This window comes from Schistocerca cancellata, chromosome 3 (genome assembly GCF_023864275.1).
Source record: "Schistocerca cancellata isolate TAMUIC-IGC-003103 chromosome 3, iqSchCanc2.1, whole genome shotgun sequence".
Classification (NCBI taxonomy): Eukaryota; Metazoa; Arthropoda; class Insecta; order Orthoptera; family Acrididae; genus Schistocerca; species Schistocerca cancellata.
The window spans coordinates 686401302-686423896 of NC_064628.1; the positions used below are offsets into that span (position 1 = coordinate 686401302).

The 22595-nt window shown below is 42.2% G+C and overlaps 1 protein-coding gene across 1 annotated transcript in view; it reads right to left on the reverse strand.

The window, feature by feature from the left end:
- The window catches only part of LOC126176955 (mpv17-like protein), a 33107-nt gene extending 11361 nt beyond the window's left edge, over positions 1-21746 (reverse strand). The window contains exons 1-2 of the mRNA XM_049924163.1: positions 21556-21746; positions 3406-3497 (exon numbers count right to left, since the gene is read on the reverse strand). Of these exons, the coding sequence (XP_049780120.1) occupies positions 3406-3497; positions 21556-21669 (206 nt within the window). The 5' untranslated portion in view covers positions 21670-21746. The remainder of the gene's footprint in view (positions 1-3405; positions 3498-21555) is intronic.
- Positions 21747-22595: the final 849 nt, after the last annotated feature.

The window sequence follows — 22595 nt, forward strand, 5'->3', positions numbered from 1 at the left end:
AACAAGTCAAGTAGACACCTAGCGTCCATTTTTCTAACTTGATTTCTGACGGGCGCTAGCCAACTGGTTGACGTGTAGTTGGATATTAGTTCTGGTTATGACTTACAACAGTCGAAAACGGTAACTAGGAGTATTATAACTTCACAAAATGTGATCAAAACCTAGGTTAATAATAAAAAGTCACACACGACAGTCTGCACTGCTGAATGGTTCGCCGGCCGCGGTGGCCGTGCCGTTCTAGGCGCTGTAGTCCGGAACCGCGGTCGCAGGTTCGAATACTGCCTCGGGCATGGATGTGTGTGATGTCCTTAGGTTAGTTAGGTTTAAGTAGTTCTAAGTTCTAGGGGACTGATGACCTAAGATGTTAAGTCCCATAGTGCTCAGAGCCATTTGAACCACTTTTGAAGCTGAATGGTTCGACGTTATTCTTGGACTTCTTTTCAAGTCATGGCTCGAAGAGGTTATTCTTCATCGAAGACGGTACGTCACATGACACTGTCCGAGCTACGCGCCTATATGTCTTGCAGTGACTGCCGCCTGCTTAGGAATAAGTGCTTCTCGCACAACACCGGATACGGTACTTTCACCGCACGTTCTCCGAACAGTAAATGAAACTCCCCCACCCCTTTCACTTTCAACCGTTTTTGGGAGTGAAAGACATTAACGTACGGTTATTTTAATTAATGTTGTCGTCAGATGCGCCAATAGGGAAAACATATTTCTCACTATTTCGTTTTCCAAATGTAACCCTCTGGTATTTTCAGGTGAGTTCTACACGTACCGGTGGTAATGGAGTGAATGATGATATCTTTTCTTTTTCTTTTTCCTGGGCTTATCCAGTGCGTACGCAGGGCCAACATGTTATTCTGTAAATGGCAGGCCGAGCGCTTCTAGGCGCTTAAATCTGGAACCGCGCGACCGCTACGGTCGCAGGTTCGGATCCTGCCTCGGGCATGGATGTGTGTGATGTCCTTAGGTTAGTTAGGTTTGAGTAGTTCTAAGTACTAGGGGACTGATGACCTCAGATGTTAAGTCCCATAGTGCTCAGAGCCATTAGAACCATTTTGTAAATGGCAAGGAAGGAAATCGTGTACCTGATGTATTAGCGTCTAGTGCTATACATATGATAGCGTCAGAACCTGTTCGAAATGCTTGCCAGCACACCAGGCCTCGTAGTTAATTCGGCGCGCGGATTCGATTAGAACCGGCGCCACTCCCTGAATCCTGGAAGCGGTGCGCTAACGCGCGCAGCTGTCGGGACGTGTTAAATGAGTGATCATATTATATTCTCATTTATGATAGGTATTTTGATAATAAAATGGTTCAAGCACAAAAATGTTCTGGGAAACTCAGGAATACAGAAATACAAGTCTTTGAGGAATGAAATACATAGGCAGTATAGGAAAGCTAAGACGAAATGGCTGCACAAAAATGTGATGGAATCGAAAAAGAAATTATAGTCGGAAGAACAGACTCAGCATACAGGAAAGTCAAAACAACCTTCGGTGACATTAAAAGCAAGCGTGATAAAATAAATGGTTCAAATGGCTCTGAACACTATGGGACTTAACATCTGAGGTCATCAGTCCCCTAGAACTTAGAACTACTCAAACCTAACTAACCTAAGGACATCACACACATCCATGCCCGAGGCAGCATTCGAACCTGCGACCATAGCGGTCACGCGGTTCCAGACTGAAGCGCCTAGAACCGCACAGCCACACCGGCCGGCTTTTGATAATAATCACTTGTGATAAGGTGTGAAAAGGTTTTCGCACAAGTCAGTTGGAACATTGTACGAGTACACAACAATAATATGCAGCAATGTCCCATGGATTCTCTGATAACTTACTTAGTGCTCTGAGCACTATGGGAATTAACATCTGAGGTCGTCAGTCCCCTAGAACTTAGAACTACTTAAACCTAACTTAAGGACATCACAAATATCCATGCCCAAGGCAGGATTCGAACCTGCTACCGTACCGGTCGCGTGGTTCCAGACTGAAGTGCCTAGAACTGCTCGGCCACACGATAACCTGTTAGAAAAATACGTCCCTAGTTAGTGAAAGAGTTGAGGTCAGTTTCATAGGAAAGGAACAGCTTCGATTGAAGACAAGTGAAACCACTATAGATAACATTTCTACACAACAGCCGTGGGCCCAACGTAAAAAGTAATATATGATTTAGAGACTTTAAAGGTATAAAGAGAATGTTAGAAAAGGACGGTTACCAAAAGCAGCTTATTTGCTGGAAAATCTATTTGAAACCAGGAAAATAGTAATAAATTCAGCAACACAGATGTGGAAACGAATAATAACAATAAAGTTGTTACATAAGGCGGCCCTGTACGAGCAACATTTTTTAATACATGAAATGTATTCGCATTTGCGAATACGGAATTCTGTCAGTTGTATAATGTTAACGGCGACAGTGAAACTTGGTGTTGGGTCGGGCCTCGAACCCGTTTTTTCCGCTTATCGTGATAAGGGGAAATCCAGGTTAGAGTCCCGATCCGATGCTAACTGTCATTGTCGTCATTCGATTATACGGCCAATGATAGTCGTTGCGAATACATTTCACGTATTCCATAACAGCTATAGTCGCCGCACTGCCTGTTGCATGTAGAAGGATTTTAGGATCGTACTTCCGAACAACACAGACACTGCTATGGCATAACATTTTTTTTAACATTTACATGAATGATATTGTCCACAGCTTGAAATGATGGACTGGCACAGATACAGAATTAACCCTCGTAGTTGACTTTTAATATTCGAAGAAAAGTACTGATTGAAAAATACCGTACCCGACTTGTGTCAGGTTGTGAGAAATCTAGCATAAAATTATACACTGAAGAAATGAAGAAACTAGCATATCGGTACTGGTAAAAAAAGTAAAGAAATTAAAAATAGATAATGTCCAAAACAAGCGTTGAGAGCAAATTAGAACAAATATCGCCATTCAGTTAATGAAATTAATCGTGATAGAGCCACTAAAAAACAGAAAATTTGAAGCAATAGATGTAACCATACGAAACAAAGCCAGATAAAAGGAATTAAATATAGCAATAACAGGTCAGTTCTTGAACTGCTGCATGGCTATAAAAACGGGCTAGCAACGGGAACATAAGATGCATTATCCAGGACTGTGAAGTACGAATTGAAACTAAACTTGCAATATACGTGTGTAACACAGTAACTAGAAGTCCCACCTAGCTACAGTCAGAAGCAGACACGTGCCATAATACTGCAGTCACAAGCAGATAAACTGAAAAGATGGTAATAAGAAACGTTTATGAACAACAGTAATGGGAAACTAGTAAAATAAGCAGCGGGGTGTTGGTGAGGTGGCCAGCTCAGCGCTACCGTGCAGCAGACATGGTGGTGAGGGCCCGCTGCGACGCACCAGTAGTAGTAGACCTGCGGGTAGAAGCCGAGCCCCAGCACGCCATAGTGGCCGATGGAGCGCAGGTCGTACGGCCGCGGCTCGCCCTTCTCCTGCAACAACACACGCACGTGACCACCGCAGCTGCCACCACTTGCTCATTGTTATTCTCATCCACCGTTGGTTTACGGCTAAACATCTGCGGTATAGGAGTATAGCCGCTGTGCAGTATTCATCGATGCAGCCACTATGACTTTTGGATTCCTACCTGGTTATCAGGCTACAGGCAACACAGGTATAGTGTGCGCAAGACGCCGTAGCAGCTAGATGCGCAGTCGGCTTGTGAAGCGTGGGGGAAAGTGGCATTGGTGGGGGGTCGCTCAGAGCGCTGTAGGGGAAATGCCGACCGCTGGAGGGGAAAGTGCCGTTCTAAGCTGAAACCTAAGCACACATTTTTTGTGCAGTTATATGTCACCTCTGCTTTCGATAGTATCTAAAAATAATTCCATCGATAGTGCAGCGATTTATTTTCTCCTGGCCCCTTCACCACTTGTAACTTTCAGAGAAGCGTCATGACAGGCGAAAATTGAGTAAAACCTACATATTTCTCAGGTTGACATGTCAAAATTTGCTTCTTTTGCCAAACACAACGAAGTTTACACTGTCCCATCTCAACTGCGAAAGAAACCTGAAATTATTAATTTCGTTAAGGGAGGTGAGCCGTGTGTGGCTCGTGTTCCTGCCATCATGTATTTTACACCCTGTTTCTTAACGTACTTCCACCTCACTACGTTAACTTACATTACTGGTGCCACTGAGTTGCTGCTTTGCCTGACGGTGAGCGGCACTAGCACCGCTTATCAATATATCCCCTCTCGTATTATCTTTGCTAATACTTCCTGGTCATTGTCTGTCATAAGCCAGTTCGGGTCGCGAGCTCGGGCTACCAGTCAGTTGGAACGCGTCTGGAACGCAGTCCACACCAGCCACTTGGGGAGTTGCGATGCGGCACTAGTGCAGTCAGGTTGGAGGTGTGATGTCTCCATCGACATGGCTCGCCCGACCATTGCTGCAACGCATCACTTGACCCGGGCCACGGTCTTGGTGGATCGTCGGTCGGTGGTCCTACCGGACTACACATTTTGGCTAGCCGATCGTTCATGAGTCGGCTGTGTGTGTGTGCATCAACTACCGATTTGTCTTCGTGCGTACTTAGTTACTGTTGGGTATTGTTCAGGTCTTCGTGCAAGTGTTTGTCAGGTTGTGTGTGCAGTTGGTGTTATTTCCACAGACGACTATTTTAGATGTTGTTGGCATTCTCTGGGCAGTCGGTCGGTTGGTGCGGACCAGGGTGGACATCTCCATGCGTTGCAATCGGCTGGTTCTGCCGGCGGTCCCTGCACAATGTTGGAGCGTGTGTGGAGCTGTCCGATTGCTAGGAGCTTCGTGGCAGACCGACCCAGGATGTCAAAGTTAAGTGGCGTGTTAAGTACCCTAGTCAGACCTGTTCAAGGTGTGTCGTTCGTTTCAGTGGTTCGCTGTTGGGGAGCTTTTCCTGTGAGCTACATCAAGTGTTTGTAATAGTGAAATCGAGCCGCCGTGCGGCGGAATTAACTATTTCGGTTCACTACAATTCAAGTGCACCAGCGGAATTTTCTGCATTGTGGCCGTTAGTGTTCCTCTGGGACTCTCATCTGGGAGGAGTTTGGTTCGAACCCCATCCTGTCAACCTCATTCACGTTTTCCAAGGCTTTCCTAAATCACTTACTGCACTAGAATGCTTTATTTGAACTGTCCGCTGCCACTTTCCTTACCCATTGTTCAGCAGTCGGAGTTTCTATTCTGCCTCTAATGACGTCAACACCTGGCCGTTAAACTATAATTTTGTGCAGGCGTAAATATTTAGAGAAATTAATTTTTATTTTATACGATGAGCAGCAAAAACAAACCTTTATCTGCTGACAGTTTTCAGTCTACCTGTACTTCAGCCTGTATAGTAATGGAAAAAAACAGCATGAGGCACATTTGATTATGTGGGTAGAAATCTAACAATAATAGTGAACATACGAAAACTGTCATAACACAAATGTGACATAAATAAATTACATCTTGTCACAAAAGATTGCTTGGTAATAGCATGCATGCCTCTACCACGAGAGCTGATTCCATTGCAGATGTCTGTAGTGTGAAGTCACCGTATCTTGTAAGTTGATAAATGAAAACTGTATTTAATGTAAACTGAATTGTGACGACATTGTCTTAAAACTTAAGTGCTTTGAAAGAGTATTTAGTGAGCCAAAAATCTATTTAACCTCAACAGAATTGTGGGAATATTGCTTTACAAAGAAAGTGCTTTGAAACTGTATTTACTGAGTCGAATTTCGTATAAGTGAAAGATGATTCAGTATATGTTTCCAAGTGGGTGTTCAGAGAGCAAGAACAAATTCCATCCTTAATTCCGTGATATGCTAAACTCTTCAGTTTCATATATAACAAACTCACTATTCATTCTGTAACGTAATATAATAGCTTCCCTTGTACAAATACCTATTTTTATACTTATTCAGCATCAGAAAAACATAGTTACACACTAGACCAAAAGATTTTGCTGTCAGTCCCGAGATGATCCTTGTGCCAAGGTTTTCCGTGGTTTGCAGCTGCTCACAGTCAGTTACGGTTTCAACTTGTGGGTACATACAGTCATAATATTTCTTGCATCGGCCAACATCCATCCCCAGTCGGATTTTCCAAGGGTTGAAGGCCAAAGCCCGAAAAGTTGGGTTCACTCTGCTTGTTTTCCAGATTTTATCTTATAATTTCTTGGTACCAAGTTATCTAATCTCTAGTCTGTTTCCGCTGGCAGCGATCTGGATGTGAGGCGTTTAGAGCTTTAAGGTGTAGGAGGATCGGAGTTGATCTTGTGCTGTATCTCCAGAGATTCGTCAAGTGTTGAGTGTAGAGCCCTTCGACGTGGATTTCTTAGTATGGGGACTGCTCTGCGAGATCAGTCGAAAGAAACGGTGTGCCTATTACGTGTCTACTTCGAGAAAGAAAAGTTTAAAACGAAAGCCTTCCAGTCGCCATTAATAAGGTGATCGGAAGAGCTGATGCAGCTCTGAATATACACTCCTGGAAATTGAAATAAGAACACCGTGAATTCATTGTCCCAGGAAGGGGAAACTTTATTGACACATTCCTGGGGTCAGATACATCACATGATCACACTGACAGAACCACAGGCACATAGACACAGGCAACAGAGCATCCACAATGTCGGCACTAGTACAGTGTATATCCACCTTTCGCAGCAATGCAGGCTGCTATTCTCCCATGGAGACGATCGTAGAGATGCTGGATGTAGTCCTGTGGAATGGCTTGCCATGCCATTTCCACCTGGCGCCTCAGTTGGACCAGCGTTCGTGCTGGACGTGCAGACCGCGTGAGACGACGCTTCATCCAGTCCCAAACATGCTCAATGGGGGACAGATCCGGAGATCTTGCTGGCCAGGGTAGTTGACTTACACCTTCTAGAGCACGTTGGGTGGCACGGGATACATGCGGACGTGCATTGTCCTGTTGGAACAGCAAGTTCCCTTGCCGGTCTAGGAATGGTAGAACGATGGGTTCGATGACGGTTTGGATGTACCGTGCACTATTCAGTGTCCCCTCGACGATCACCAGTGGTGTACGGCCAGTGTAGGAGATCGCTCCCCACACCATGATGCCGGGTGTCGGCCCTGTGTGCCTCGGTCGTATGCAGTCCTGATTGTGGCGCTCACCTGCACGGCGCCAAACACGCATACGACCATCATTGGCACCAAGGCAGAAGCGACTCTCATCGCTGAAGACGACACGTCTCCATTCGTCCCTCCATTCACGCCTGTCGCGACACCACTGGAGGCGGGCTGCACGATGTTGGGGCGTGAGCGGAAGACGGCCTAACGGGGTGCGGGACCGTAGCCCAGCTTCATGGAGACGGTTGCGAATGGTCCTCGCCGATACCCCAGGAGCAGCAGTGTCCCTAATTTGCTGGGAAGTGGCGGTGCGGTCCCCTACGGCACTGCGTAGGATCCTACGGTCTTGGCGTGCATCCGTGCGTCGCTGCGGTCCGGTCCCAGGTCGACGGGCACATGCACCTTCCGCCGACCACTGGCGACAACATCGATGTACTGTGGAGACCTCACGCCCCACGTGTTGAGCAATTCGGCGGTACGTCCACCCGGCCTCCCGCATGCCCACTATACGCCCTCGCTCAAAGTCCGTCAACTGCACATACGGTTCACGTCCACGCTGTCGCGGCATGCTACCAGTGTTAAAGACTGCGATGGAGCTCCGTATGCCACGGCAAACTGGCTGACACTGACGGCGGCGGTGCACAAATGCTGCGCAGCTAGCGCCATTCGACGGCCAACACCGCGGTTCCTGGTGTGTCCGCTGTGCCGTGCGTGTGATCATTGCTTGTACAGCCCTCTCGCAGTGTCCGGAGCAAGTATGGTGGGTCTGACACATCGGTGTCAATGTGTTCTTTTTTCCATTTCCAGGAGTGTAGATTACAACATTAGTGTAAAGATGGGCAAGAGAGATCGAAAAATCATCATCACTGTACCAACGCTATATGTTTAAGCGGATCAATAAGGTACATTCATCTGATGAGAATGCATTACGTCGTCATTTTTACGATTTTATAGCAGAAAGTAACATCCAACATATCGCCCATATCAAAGCAGTTCTTTCTCACGGCAGTCGCGCGCCTTTATTTACAGTTCCCAGTACGGACATTTCTCTGGCCGTAAGGTCATCATATTAATAAGAGACATCAGAATGAAGTGACCTGTTTCCCTTAATAAAACGCTATGAGCGGCAGGTTAACTCTTGACACGTGAGCGAGTGGAACACTACGCATCACATTTAACTCAAAGCATTTCACGTTAGGGGTTACTGACATTATTACTGAATCGGCACGATGGATTTCTTCGTTGACATCCAATGGCTAGCCCATTTTCGAATTGACTGTGAACTCCTGTTGGACTCATTCTAACGTTACTGCATCTCTGCTGACGACACAGGTTCCCCAACTTTTTTTATACCGGTGGGTCCGCCTCACAACAGGCTTCTCGTGACATCTAGTGATGACATCCACTTTACATAGGAGTGTCCTGATCCTTCTGATCAGACAGCGTATAGCTCGCGCAGGATGCAATGACCAGTTTTCGTCCAAAGCGCTGGGCGAGTTCATTCGTTTGTTCGGAAGGGGAGGCCGATAAGTGTTTTCCACCTTCGGCCGGTCAGCGATGAAAGAATCAAGACGCCAACCCTGCAATCTTTCTCAAACGGTTTATGGAAACTATACGGCATAAAAATTCATTTTTGCTTTACTTATAGCTTTATATCTCAGGTTGATGTTGATGTGCCCGTCATTTCGTTAATGGTCTTAGTCATTGTGATATTTACGTGAGAGTAAGACACTGAACGAAATTCGGAAAAGTGTACAATGAAAAATAGAGGTCGCTATGATTTTAAGTTTGGTGCATATTACATAATATGTTGTAGCATGTGAAATTTAGCTAACATAATGAGTTTTTTTAGCCTTGGGTAGGGATATCTAGTTGTCAGCAGTCTCGAGAAAATTGATCTGATGTAGCACAATTACTTGCAATCGCGCGACGCCAGCGACAAAGGCAGAGGCAATGTCCACAACATTCTTCATAATTCAAAAACGGTTTCAGACATGGAAATGAGATTTTGGAAACTGATAGCACGCAAACAGGAGAGTATTTTACCATATCATCATTATATAAAACTTCAATATCTACCGTGATAATCCAATAACTATAGACTTTTTGGGTCAAAGAAGTAATTTTTAAGGGCCATCTATAGCTGGTGAAACGAGAAATGCTATGGGTTTTGGAACAAAATAAGTGAAGACTTCAGACGTTTTTTCGTACCGACGATGTGTTTTTCCATAAGCTACCGTCTTTGTCTCCGTCCCTCATGAGACGCCGGCTAAACCCACTGGGCATAACAGGTGATTAGGATTGTGAAACGCACCAAATAAGGTGGCGGTCAGTTTCACTTCAACATTGTAATTTATTGTAATTTAATAACATCTTCAAACCAAAACGGCACATAGCCGAACCTTCACAACTACGAGTTTCAAAATCCAGTTCTTTCATGGCTGAATGCCTCCGAACAAGAAATCTTAAAAAGCAACAAGATAAATTTCAAGTGACTGAAGACATGCAGTCAAAATTGTAAATAAAATTATTAATATATACATCACAGCTAGGCGGAAAGCCTCAAGGCAAAATTGGATAGAACAAACATATACAAGGTGCAATACAAACAGCTGAAGGCCACAATTAAACTTCAAAATTGTAAAATATATTACCATAATCTTTTAAGGCAGAAGGCTCCAATGTTTTCGCTTAAAGGGAAATTTTGAGAACAAGGATTTAAGCGGCTGAAGGCCCACAGTTGATTTTCCAGAAATTCAAAAATACCTTAACCTTTAAGTTTTTATGGCCACTAAATGAAAAAGCAACACAATGACAATAACTAAATTTAAGAATAAGGTTTTAAGCGGCTCAAGGCTCACAAATGATTTAGATAACTTGATTTACATAAAACACAATAAAAAATTTCTTTTAAGCATTGGTTATAATAGATTACCAACAGGCCATTAAACATCCATGAAAAGGACAGTATAGACAGTGGCACTCGGACGTCTCCAGGGGGGTGGGGGTAGGGGAGGGGGAGGTGGGCCTGCTCTCATAACCTTAACGTTCACTCAGGTGAGACAGGCGGTGGGCCCAACTACACCTGATCCGTGGGTAACCCAACCAAGACACAGTCACGGACCGACCGACCAAAACTTGCTAGCCACTAATCGGTACATAAAAACTCAGAGACCAAACTGTTATGGAGGTGATTATCCACAGTGAAATCTGTATTAAGCTGTCAAAACTACACACCAGTGTTCCGGTTACCTGCCCTGGCCACTAACATAATTTCAGGCAGAGTCCTTTCCTCACCTGTTGTCGCTGTCCAACATGGTGTGTAGATGGCAGAATAACACCGTACTCAGTAAGATAATCGGAGGACACGCATTACTGTGTAGAGTATGGATCATCATATGGTATTTGTTTTGACTATGACATTGACGAACGGCAAAATAAATTATCTACACATTTTACAAACGATGATAATACTTCTCATAAAGGGGAGGGTTGTTGAATCTTGCAACATTTTTCAGACTTTTTCAGACTTTCGCCTCTACCAAGCAGTGTAACAGAAGTTTAATGTATTTTTATTATTGCTGATTCATTTTATCTGCATTAGGTCGTGGTCCACGAGATAATTCTCTGCTTAATTTTTCGCTTTCCAAAGCTGGGGACTTCTTCAGAGACACTTTAACGACCCAGAAAGCAGTTGCAGACTCAAACAAAATCAGCAGTTCCAGTTGTTTATATGATAGTATTTAGTTTATATGTGCTGCAGTCATTTTCTGGAACCATAAAACTTACTCCGTAAAAGTAAGGTTTTCCCAAATGAAAAAAATTTGTTCCGACGGACCTAGGAACACATATTCTATTCAAAATAAAATGTCATCCGATCGAGAAAATCTTGTCAGGACTGTACTTAATAGTCTACGTGTTACATTACTACACTACTATAAATCAGTAATAAGTGAGAGAAATTAAATTAAGAAGAAGTATTATCAGAAATGAGTTAAAAGTTGAAAACGTTTCTAAATATATGCTCTTGGTCGGTAACGCAAATTTCCAGTCTCAAGACAGGGGAAATTATTAATACATTAAAGATACTCCATTTACAAATATCACTTCTTCCGTGGTAAAGGACCTTTTATCAATATGCAAAATGGCACTCGACTGTCGAATTGTTGCTTATCCGTCCACATGTTATGTAACTAGTTTGAAGAATATATAGAATTTTACTCACCATCAAAATTTGTTACTGAAGAATTAACAATAACCTCCTAATAATTTTAGTGGACTATATCATACATAACTTAAATATGTAGAACTCCTAATACTTACAAACGCTGCAGAAAACACGTCCTCATACTTTATAACAACAAAATCAATAGAAAATGGTGGAAACTCATTATGGTGATCTCTAGTGCGTGTTCCTTCATGTGATTCCAAAATCGGCCATTACGCTGAAGCACCGACAAGGAAACATCACGTGTCCCTAGATACACTGTCCTCCAGGTAAAACACATCTCTCTCTTTACATCGCCAAGTAATAAAAATTTCGTGTGTTTAAAAGGCCTGGTGCGGGGCATTCAACTGGACACCACTTCAGCGACTTGCATGTCCATAGCCTGTGCCAGTAATAAACTGGAGAAAGAGAACCTATATGTTCCTATAGTTTAACATGGAATCCGAACTACGTGTTCGTCTTGATGAATCTTCAAATGATTGAGAGGTGAACGGTTAAAGGCAGCCTGAAAAAATACATGGGCCGACCGGAATTCGGTTTCTGGGGACGCCCTTTACCGCGAGACTACCTGGTCTAGATTTTAGCTCACTATGAATATGACCTCGACAGAGAGCTGTGCTCTCTCGTTTAAGTAACTCAACAAAACAATTTGAATATTTCTACGAAATTTCATATATTAACAACAAAACAGACGTACTATTCTCTTATAGTTAGATCCCAATGTGCCACACTTACAATGAAAGCAAGAAAAATTTCTTGTGTAGCGCTGTGAAAACCACAGTTGGGAAACAACGATTAACTCCTACGATATATCCACAACAGACCACAGGTGCAGAGAAAACAGACTTCGTGGGATGCTCCTTAGTGAATAGGAAGAGCAATGAAGATAGTAAAGTATACGTATAAACGACAGAAACACAGGATATAAATTAACGAAACCAGAATAAAAAATACAGCACCGAGCTATAAACCAAAACATGGGGAACAGAAACTTCTATGATGAAAGAATTAATGGTTAGATCATGGCATTTGAGACCAGATAAACACAAAAATCGTGTAATTTGGACTTTGATACACAAGATGAGATACATAGCTTCTACGAATTAAATACCTCGTCACACTTTCTAGGTATCTGTAGACTGTTTGAAAATAAAGGCCTCATCAAATAATGGCCAGTATAACGTTGTTAATCAGACACATGACTTCTACAAACTGAATAATAGTCACACTTTCTAGGTATCTGTAGACTATTTGCAAACAAAGAACTCATCAAATAATGGCCAATATAATTGAGTAACTTTGTTAATCAATCACATAAATACGTTGACTTCCGGGTTTTGCAGCTTAAACTATGCTGAGATACGGCTCCACAATACTATTTCTTGGTGAGACAAATTTCCCAGGACTAACAGAAACTTTCGTGGTGGAGGTTGTGATTAGTATTGTTCTACTCCCGGGGCGGACGAATGGCATCGAAAGTTTATACAACTCCAAATAGGAAAAGTGTCACCAGAAAGAAAGATTCTTTATCGGATGTGCATTGTTACGTGGAAGATTTGATTGAAGCGCTTTGGAATCTTTGTTTACGTAGATTAAGTTTGTTGCTGAGAGTCATTTACAGCACATTCTTTACTAAATATCTCTCTGGAAAACACCTAGGCTACAATGACTTCGATATTACAAATGACTCACTTGTAAATCTTGATATAGTGAAATATGGGAACAATTAGAATATTTTACCAAGAATACGTGATACCTGTCATTGACTGAACACTCTCTTTACATTATTTATGTAGCTGGAAGGAATACTGTTGCTGTTGGCGCGTTAGTAAGTTTTTTGAGGGCTAAACAGTCTGCTGTATTCTGATGACATTCTTAATTAATTAATATCATGCCATCGAACTCTCGGTTTACATTCAACATGGGGAGCTGTAATTTACAGGTGCACATAGTTCCTCCGTTTTTACATGTAAATATTTTCGGAAATCTGTTCCGCCGTATGCAGAATACAGTTCTGTTTATGTTCGAACATGTTTCGGCAGTCTATGTCTTCGCCAGTATGTACATTATTATTTAGAAAGTTAGGACTGTTACTATTCTGTTTATTTATCGTTTACACATTGTAGGTACTGTTCTTACGTGCTGCATTGTCTTGTGGTGTGGAAGGCACATTTTAAAGTAGTAGCTTACAACAGAATATTATGTTTAGTGTAGGACCTGTTAAAAACGTTCAAAGTTTCAAAGACATTCTTACACGATCCAACTCCATCCGACTAAAATTGTAGCAACGAATAAAGTGTACTTACGTTTACGTGCCAGGAGCTGCTATACAGCATGGCCGGAAAGACGATTTCATAAAGTCTAAAACACCATTCAAATTTCCGCAAGAACAACGATCCAAGATTTAAATGTATTTTTATTGAGTAATATCTCGTTAGATCTACGAATTAGTAATATCACTGAATTGTTGCCGAGATCTGCGGCCTGGAAGCCAAAGCTGAGTATAGTACAGTTTATAAAAACAAACCCGATGTTAAGTTTGTTTTCATGACAACTACTTTTTTCCGATTTCAACCTCCGCTAACAACGAAGGAAAACGGGTAGGACTTCATAACATACAATACAGGCAAAATTTTATTAAAAAGTACTGTTTTCGGTCTATTAATACCAATTTCGAAGAAATAAAGTAAGCTTAACATGGAAAAACCGATAATTGATCAAAAAGATATCTTTACGGTATATGGGTAGTGGGTGAGAAGGACATATTTCATGAGTGTGTTACGTGACCCTACAGATAAAAAAAGCTTACAGTTATCAATCGTACTTACAAAATGTTAACAAGATTCTTTATACATAAAAGAGAAACGCATATGGTGAAAAATACTCTTTATTTGCAGTAAGCTTAACATGGAAAAACAATAGTTGATCAGATATCTTTATGGTGTGTGGGTGGTGGGTGCGTAGGGCCTTCTTTATGAGTCTGTTACGTGACCCGACAGGTAGTAAAAGCTTCCTATTGTCAAAGAAGTGTCGAAATTTTATAGTATAAGCATTTGTCATTCCGTAGTCGTTAGAAACGTTTAACAAGAGGTTAAAGGAACATAAGAAAACTTAAAGATAAATGACGCCCCACATTTCCACACAGAGGAAACTCTGCAGCAACTTGTCGCTTATAGTGTTTGCAGTTGTGACACTGGTTGTCTAATTACTAGGCGTGCAAGCCGCATGCTACCAGTAGCGGCAGCAGCAGCAGAAGCTACGCTGACGTTTAGCAAACGAGGTCCAGCAACGTCACAGCGTTAATTAAACTGCTTCCGCCAATTACGCAGATGGCGCCCGCGTAATTCTCGTTAGCTCAAGTTTCAGGTAGAGACAGCTCCAGTCTCTCTGCCTCGTGCACTAACCATAGGACAGACATTTGCGTAGAACAACACCAACACTGTGGCCAGGGACTGCTATTATTTGAGTGTTGGTTAAGGTATTATGGTGATACTGTTGTAGCGTTTGACATTTTATTGGATATCACAGAGAGTAACTGGAAAGAACACACTACCGGTTAGTTAATGTCACACTAACAGATTCAGTCTTTCTTGTCGAGGGCACACTTTTTACTTTGCAATTTCCAATCGCGTTTGCTCCTTGTCTGGCTTGTTCCTTCAGGAAGAAAAGTTTTCCTTCACAGAAACTTCCACCAATGTCCTTTATCTGTGATTTCTAGTGCAAAAGTGAAAGTATTCCACTAACTGGTGGCCTTTTATTCCATGTTTCCATTAAAATACCACATTACCGGTTTGCAGTGGGATTTGCTGTCATTCATCAGTTCTTGAAACTTTTCTCCGAAATTTGGTACCTGCAGGGTGTGCATGGAGTTCAGTGTTTTCCGAAAAGAATGTCGGAAATGGAATCGTCTATGTTTTAAATGATTCGCTCATATCTTAGGAAATGATTCGAAAAATTGTTGTTGTATGCAATGAATGTGAAACGAGAAACGTGAGTATTGTGCAAGTAAATCGGTGCTTACAGATCTGACGAAACGAGGTCATGCAAGGGAAATACTTACAGGACTGAAACGAATAGTTCGAGAGACAGAGGGTAAGAGCGGAGGAATACCAGTTAGTGGGACGCTGAGACAGAGGCATAAAGAGATAGCAATAAGCAAATAAGTTAGTTAAAAACAGGAAGAGAAAGTAGTTCTGCGATGAGTAAAATATTCCTAGTTTGTCGCTACAATTCTAAATCAAGACACGACAGGTTGTTTATTTGGTTTTCAGTCACAGTCCTTGAATTTGACTTTAACAAGTGCCGAAGCGAATCAGCTACTACAAGCGCAACCTGAATGCACCAGATTCCTTCATCAGTAACTAGCAGCGTTATCAATTGGTCTTGGCCATAACGGAGCTTGCAGTAGTACCACTGGAAACAAAGAGTACGGAATAGTGTAAACGCAGGCGAAAACCAGCATCCTGTCTCCTCTGTGGGAAATCCGGCGGCGTACGAAACTGAAAATACTTAGGAGCTGGTACCAGAAGAGCAGGATGTTGGACTGGATGACGCTGCCGTAGACGGCGTATCTCAGCAGCGAAGGGCCGTCGTAATGCGGTGCTGAGTCCGGTGCTCTCTGTGAACAGCGTGTGATCTCCTCTTACTACCAAAAGCTATATTTCTCACAGGTTACACTGTCTCCGTCCTCAACTATTATTGTTCTCAGTTTGTAACGTGATGTGAGTGACCTTTACGCTGCCAAATCACCTATGGTAGTTACACAATCTAACATTCGCTTTAACAACGTTATATTGAACCTGTATCCCACACCCGGACTTGAACTCATTCGTCTCCCAGGCAATGAATATGGTTTAAACACTTATTGAAACTTGTGAGCAATTAGTTTACGTAAGAACTTAGGCTGCTAACTACTCCAATGCATTTCGCACTGCACTGATCCACTTGAGTATGTTTCGTTATTCCGCTGTAAAGTATTAAATTAATATTTATAAACGAAGATAATGAATGTTTGTTTGCATGTCCATCTTCCATAGCAGCTGATAAATTTGTCATTGGTTTCTTCGTCTTAAGCTTACCCCAATTAATGACGGAGAATTATACACCAGACGCGTTACATTCTTATTTACAATGCATCTTCTGTGGTCATTCTGAACTTTTGGATACATATGTTTGCACATTTTTTGGTTATAGATTAAAACCTTTATAGAGCTGATGTGCTACTTACTTACGGAGTTTCTGCCTCCTATTCATATGTTCTGCAAACAGCTGATTTTCCCTCCATTGTTAGCGAAGGTTGAAGTCGAAAGAAACTCTGTTGTGCATATATACTTGGAAATTTTTGCCTTTTTTTTTTCAAAGTACTTTCTCTTATCCTGAAACGGCATTATTCGCTCATCATCCCATTTTAGAAATAGAACTACAGAAACACTTAATATGACACTTAACATAACTTCAAATACATACATACGACCACATCCTTCGTATGTCACCCACTCATTATTAACCCCAGCCAGGCTCCACTCACCACTACCATCTCCTTCCACAGTTTCTTTCTTATAATCACTAACCCCCCCCCCCCCCCACACACACACACAAAGTTCGAACCACATCTCCAATTCTCAACCCGGCTCCTCCACCTCCACTCACATCTCTGACGAAGATGTAAGAGATCTTCACTAATTTACACTATCTCACACCAACCCAATGATGCTCACTAACACACACACGCGCGAGCACGTACACGCTTACAACTTACACTGAAAATACATGAACAAACATAAACACTGTAATACTTTGCTGAGTGCTGACACATGTAACTGCATTTCTATTTCTAAAGTGAGATGAAATGCAAATACCGCTTTCAAAAAAGACATGAAACTGCGATGTGTATTTCTACAACAATGTTTCTTTCGACCTCAAACTCCGCTAACAACGAGGGAAAAAGCAGTGACTTGCAGGATACTAAAGCGCGAGGCAGAACCACCATGAGTAAACTGAATTCTAATTTTATAGAGGTTATATCACAGCAAAAATGTATGAACACATGTACCCATATTTCCAGAATGACCACAAAAGTGATTTGTAAATAAAAGCGTAAAATTCTCTTTAAGTAATTGGAATATGCTTAATAAGGAGAACCCAATAGTAATAGAAAATAATGAAATTTAAATGGTTGTTGAGTAATGAGAGAAGAGCGCAAAGTGCGGAAATATTGTTTTACTAATAATGTTCTGACTATCTGTTGTGTAAGTACCGCAAAGAATGTCCAAGCTGCCACCCAGCAACACGTTCCGAGCAGTGCGAGCCGCGAAACTAATGTGGATGCGGTGGAGACGCAAAACAAGAGGCATTACGTAATCCACCTGCGGATGTCTTTTTAATAGGAAGCAATTAAGATTTGACTGTAAAATGGTCAGTCGCTGCAGTATATTCATTCTGTAGTTATGTCTTCATAGTTGCTCCAGACCAGGGCTATTGAATTTATCATCTATATTTTTAAATGCTGTTAGGAAGTTTAATATTACGAGGCGCAGTGTCTGTAATTCTATTGGAAAAACCCATTATGTTTTTAAATGAGTGAGCGGTAATTTATTTTACTGAAGAAACTGACGTGAAAGAGTATTCGATTTATTTCCAAACAATTACACTTAGTTTGCAGTTTTTAAATCGTGCGCTACAATCACTGTTTCCATGGATTAACGTAGTGTGTTTATTTTGCTAGCGGCGCCAGTAACGACAGAACGTTTTATATTGCAGTCAGATACTAAATCTAGAGCCGCTGTTATGACTTTTCTACCGATAACTCAATTTTCCAGAGAGATTTTTATTTCAGCCGGTTATTGCGACAATTCCATCCCGGCCAAACTTTAAAACGAGCATTCAGTTTTCTGCTGAATTGTAGAGCTCTGGATTGGAAGCTATCAAATATCTTTTAAATATGGTAAAATAATGTTTACTTTTCAAAAAGGGAACGGCCACAACACGTATGAATTATGTCTTCCTAAGTAAGTTTCGGCCATCTTTTTCTGAAACCTAGTATTCTTTTTTCAGCAACCTTACTGTTCTAGCAGCAGGGAGAAATTTACGATCGCGAATGTATAAGTGATCAACCGCGAAATTGGAACAGAATGAAACACTATCCACGGATTTTAAGTGATTGTGTTTCTTTCTTTATACTTTGCATGACAAAATCACCTGAACATTTCACCATGCCGTAACCGGTTTAGAACACCCACTGGTCACCTTCAGGCTAAAGGCATATGCTACAAGCGATGATGTAACAACAGTTATTTACAAGTTAACCTAATTTTATTGCACATGTCCCTGCTGCAAATTTTTGCTGCATCTGTCGTTTGTTCTCAGCGTTATTGTCACTTAACTGCTAGTGGGCGACTCGTTAACAAGTTACTTTTCTTCGTAGCACTATTTCTGCACTTTTTAACGCTAATGCATTTCGTCTGCACTAACCCAGACAGGCGTCGTATAAACAGGCTTTGAAGCTAGTTTTGGTGTTCTGTCTGTTGAAACTAATAGTTCTGTGTGACTTCCGAAACAAACAACATATGGCTTATCTAAGAGCCCTTCAAAACTCACATCGCATGCTCTTTGTGGAAGTACTATGCATATATTTGTTCCTGAATCCGTACAAAGTGACCAGAGCACCAAAGAAATTCAGAGGAGATCCAGTTGCCTGTTACTACTTCCACTTCCGAAAGGTGAACAATGTTGGAGACGTTGAGCTGTTACTTTCTAACGTTATGATTAGTGTAGGTCCAACATTTCACTACACACAGAATCTGTGGTAGCCGTTGAATGGAGTTTACGCAGCAGTAATCAATTCTGATCTCCTTTGCTTTCAACTTTAACACATTTCTCGCATACTTCTGCTAATAGCTTTAACACCAGCATTAACGAGAGTTAATTCATTGTATTCGTATTTTGAAGATTTCTGAATGCCGTTAAAATAGTTTTATCATTACACTTTGACGTACCTATTTACTTACTGATCGATCATACAATCCGTGGCCTCCTTTGTCACCTGCTTTCATTCTTCTCTACCCATTGCTTTTCTTTCCAATTCCCGACTTGCACTGCATTGCGATCCGCCTCCATATCTTCTAGCCACCTTTTCCTGGATCTTATCTTCTCCTTCTCCCCTCGGGCATTCCTATAAACACTTTCGCAACACGTCGAGTTTCTGCCATTCTCTGTACATGACTATCCCATCCTATTCTTCCTTGCCTGATTTTCATACAATATTCATTTGTCCAAAACTTGTTTGCAGTTATGCGTTTGTCCTTATTTTCGAGCTTTCTTTCTCTCTCGCTACCCCAAATATCTCTCTCAAAATATTCCGTTCCTATCTGAACAACCAGCGCTCTTCCTTTGTAGTGAACACCCAATCTTCCAATCCGTACATTAATACAGTTCATTACATAGTCAAATATATTTTGATTTTTGTATTCCTGCTGACATTTCTGAGTATATTCTGCAAGGAGTAATAGCGTTAGTGTAAATGCTATCCTTCCTTGGATTTCTACTGCTGTTCTATTATCTTCTACTATTATCGAACCCATATATTTAAAATTATACACTTTTTGCTATTCTTTCCCATTTATTTTTATTGAAGTCTCTTCTCTGTCTCTTCCAGGATCCCCTATCACCATATACTCTGTTTTTCGTCTATTCACGATCAGCACTAACTTCCGCTCTGCTCCTTCAAATGTAACATAATCATCCTTCAAAGCTCTGACATTCCCAGAAATTAATGCTACATTATCAGCATGTGTCACCACCTGGGCCTGCTGGTTAAAGACTTTCCCCTGGGTTTTCTGGCATTTCCCGAATTACCCTCTCTAGTGCTAAGTCAGACAGCTGCACAAAGATAACATGTCTCTGCCGCAGGACCCTCCCCACATAGAACTCTCCTGACAACTCTTGTTCTATTCTGACCTTGCAGACTGTTGCTTTCATTGTCATTTCCGTCAACTTGAGTAATTTTAAAGGGATTCTAAAATCTTTTGCAGTTTGGAGAATCTTATTTCTGTCTTCGCTGTCGCATGCTTGTTTAAAATCGACGTACAACTGATGCAGTTGCTTATCGTATTTATAAAATATCTCTAGTTCATTCTGGATCTATTTATCCTAAATCCACCGTAATAGTTACCCAGTAGTATACTTTCCGCTCAGTATTCTACCAAACAGGCTAAAATCTTACTACACACACACAACACGAGGCTTATTCGGAGAGTAAGGCCCAATTAGGCGCGAAATGGAAACCACTGTGAAAATCCGATGGATTGTGTGGATCAGTGTCTTCAGTGTGCCTGTCGGTCGCTTCAAGTTGCTCTTTTCAGTTCAGAGCGTAAAGTGATCTCGTAGAAATTCCTAGAACAACAGTGTCACCCCCCTCCCCCCCCCCCCCCAAGTATGTGGATGTGGTGAGATATTTCACCTGAAGCTATGCAGCCCACATAACATAAATTCCATGCTTTTCTTTCTTCAAGACAATTATCAGCCTCATTCTGCAGTGCAATGAAGACGCTATTTCAGCGTTTTCGATGGGAAGTGTTTGATCACCCACAATACAGCTCTTAATTGGCTCCCTACATGGCTCACCTCTGCTCACATGAATCGATGGCTACGAAGACAACATTTTGGCACAAACAACGAAAGGCAGACCAGCGTAGAGAATTTGCGGAAAGCACGAATATAAGCTGTTGTGAATAAAATTTTTTTTGATTTTCGCTACGGTTTTCATTTCTCGACCTATCGGATCTTACTTTCCGAACAGCCGTCGTACGTTGTACCTAAGAGAGTAATCCCTTGGTAAAAGCTGCACTCTGCCTTATCGCCTTTTTTATGCAACGGCCAGATTATTCCCACTCTCCAACCCTTAGGCATTTCTTCCAATATCCATATTTCCTCCACGAATTCATTTACTGAGTAAAATAAACTTCCTTGCTTCCTTTTATTCTTCAATCTCACTTGCACATTCCTTGCTTCAGTATCTCGGTTAATGCAAGAGTTAAGATTATTAAAAACAGAATAAAATTACGTCCCGATCTGCCTGCCATCAAATCTTGTCTCGATATCTTGAACCGTTCACATTTTTAATCAGCCTGTAACTGTTTCAATATTTCCTTCTGCTAATTAGTCATTTTTATCATGTGATAGAGCGATGTATTTGGAAGTGTGTGTACTCACGAGTATCTTGTGGGTGATGGTCTGCTGGGAGAACTCCGCGCCGGTGTAGAGCGTGCCGTAGACGAGCGAGTTGGCGAGCACCGGGAAGCGCAGGAACAGCCGGCGGGCGGCCATTCGCTGCTGCCGCTGCGGCTGCGGCTCGTGCAGCTGCTGACCTGCTGTGCGGGGCTGCCTGACGCGCAGGCGACCGCTGGCATGCGCCGCCGCTGCAACAGACAAACAACTGGTCAGTCTCCTGCCGCTCTCCAAATGCTGCAAATCAGATTTCTACAATACGGACTTGCTGTCCTTGGCTCACTAGCGACTATCAGTGTCAGCAGTACGAAACGTGATGGATAATTTCCACGATTGACGGTTCCTAAGTAAATGTGACTGGATTTGTTTTATGTCGTGGCATATGCTGAACCGTGCTCTCCTGCCTCTGGCGCATCGCCAGAGGGGGTCGCGGTGCTTAGCGTACGATCGCTGGCGACTTTCGGAGAGAGAGGACGTACTAGCGTACGGGCAGTTGCTGCCAGGTCGTCCGTGTACGGCGAGCTGTTTTGAGCTGGAAGGCCACGCCTCGTCGTGGTGTTCGATTGCGACTCATCCAGAAGGGCTATGAGGCGATGAGCGACGCTCACCGTTTGAAAGTATGAATCTGCCTATGGTCGCGTGTGTGTGTTCACAGTTAAATGGTATATTGTCAACTTGATCTGCAAGTTTGCATCTTGCCGATTCATGTCGTGGTTTTCTTGTGGTGTTCGCAGACTTTTCCTGTAGTTGTTAACGTGCACCGTTGAATTGCAATTTGTTTAACGGCAAGCAACAAGAGGAGCCTTTCGACAAAGCGATGTTGACGTTCAATCAGCATACAATTGAAAATACTGTTATTACCAAATGTTTTACATCTACTAGCAGTTGTACTCTGTGCTTGTGACTTGGTTAGCCCCTATTATGTATGTGTATGTTGGGTCGCAGCAGGTCTGGCGACTAATTATTAGCATTCTCAAGAAGATAATATATATATATATATATATATATATATATATATATATATA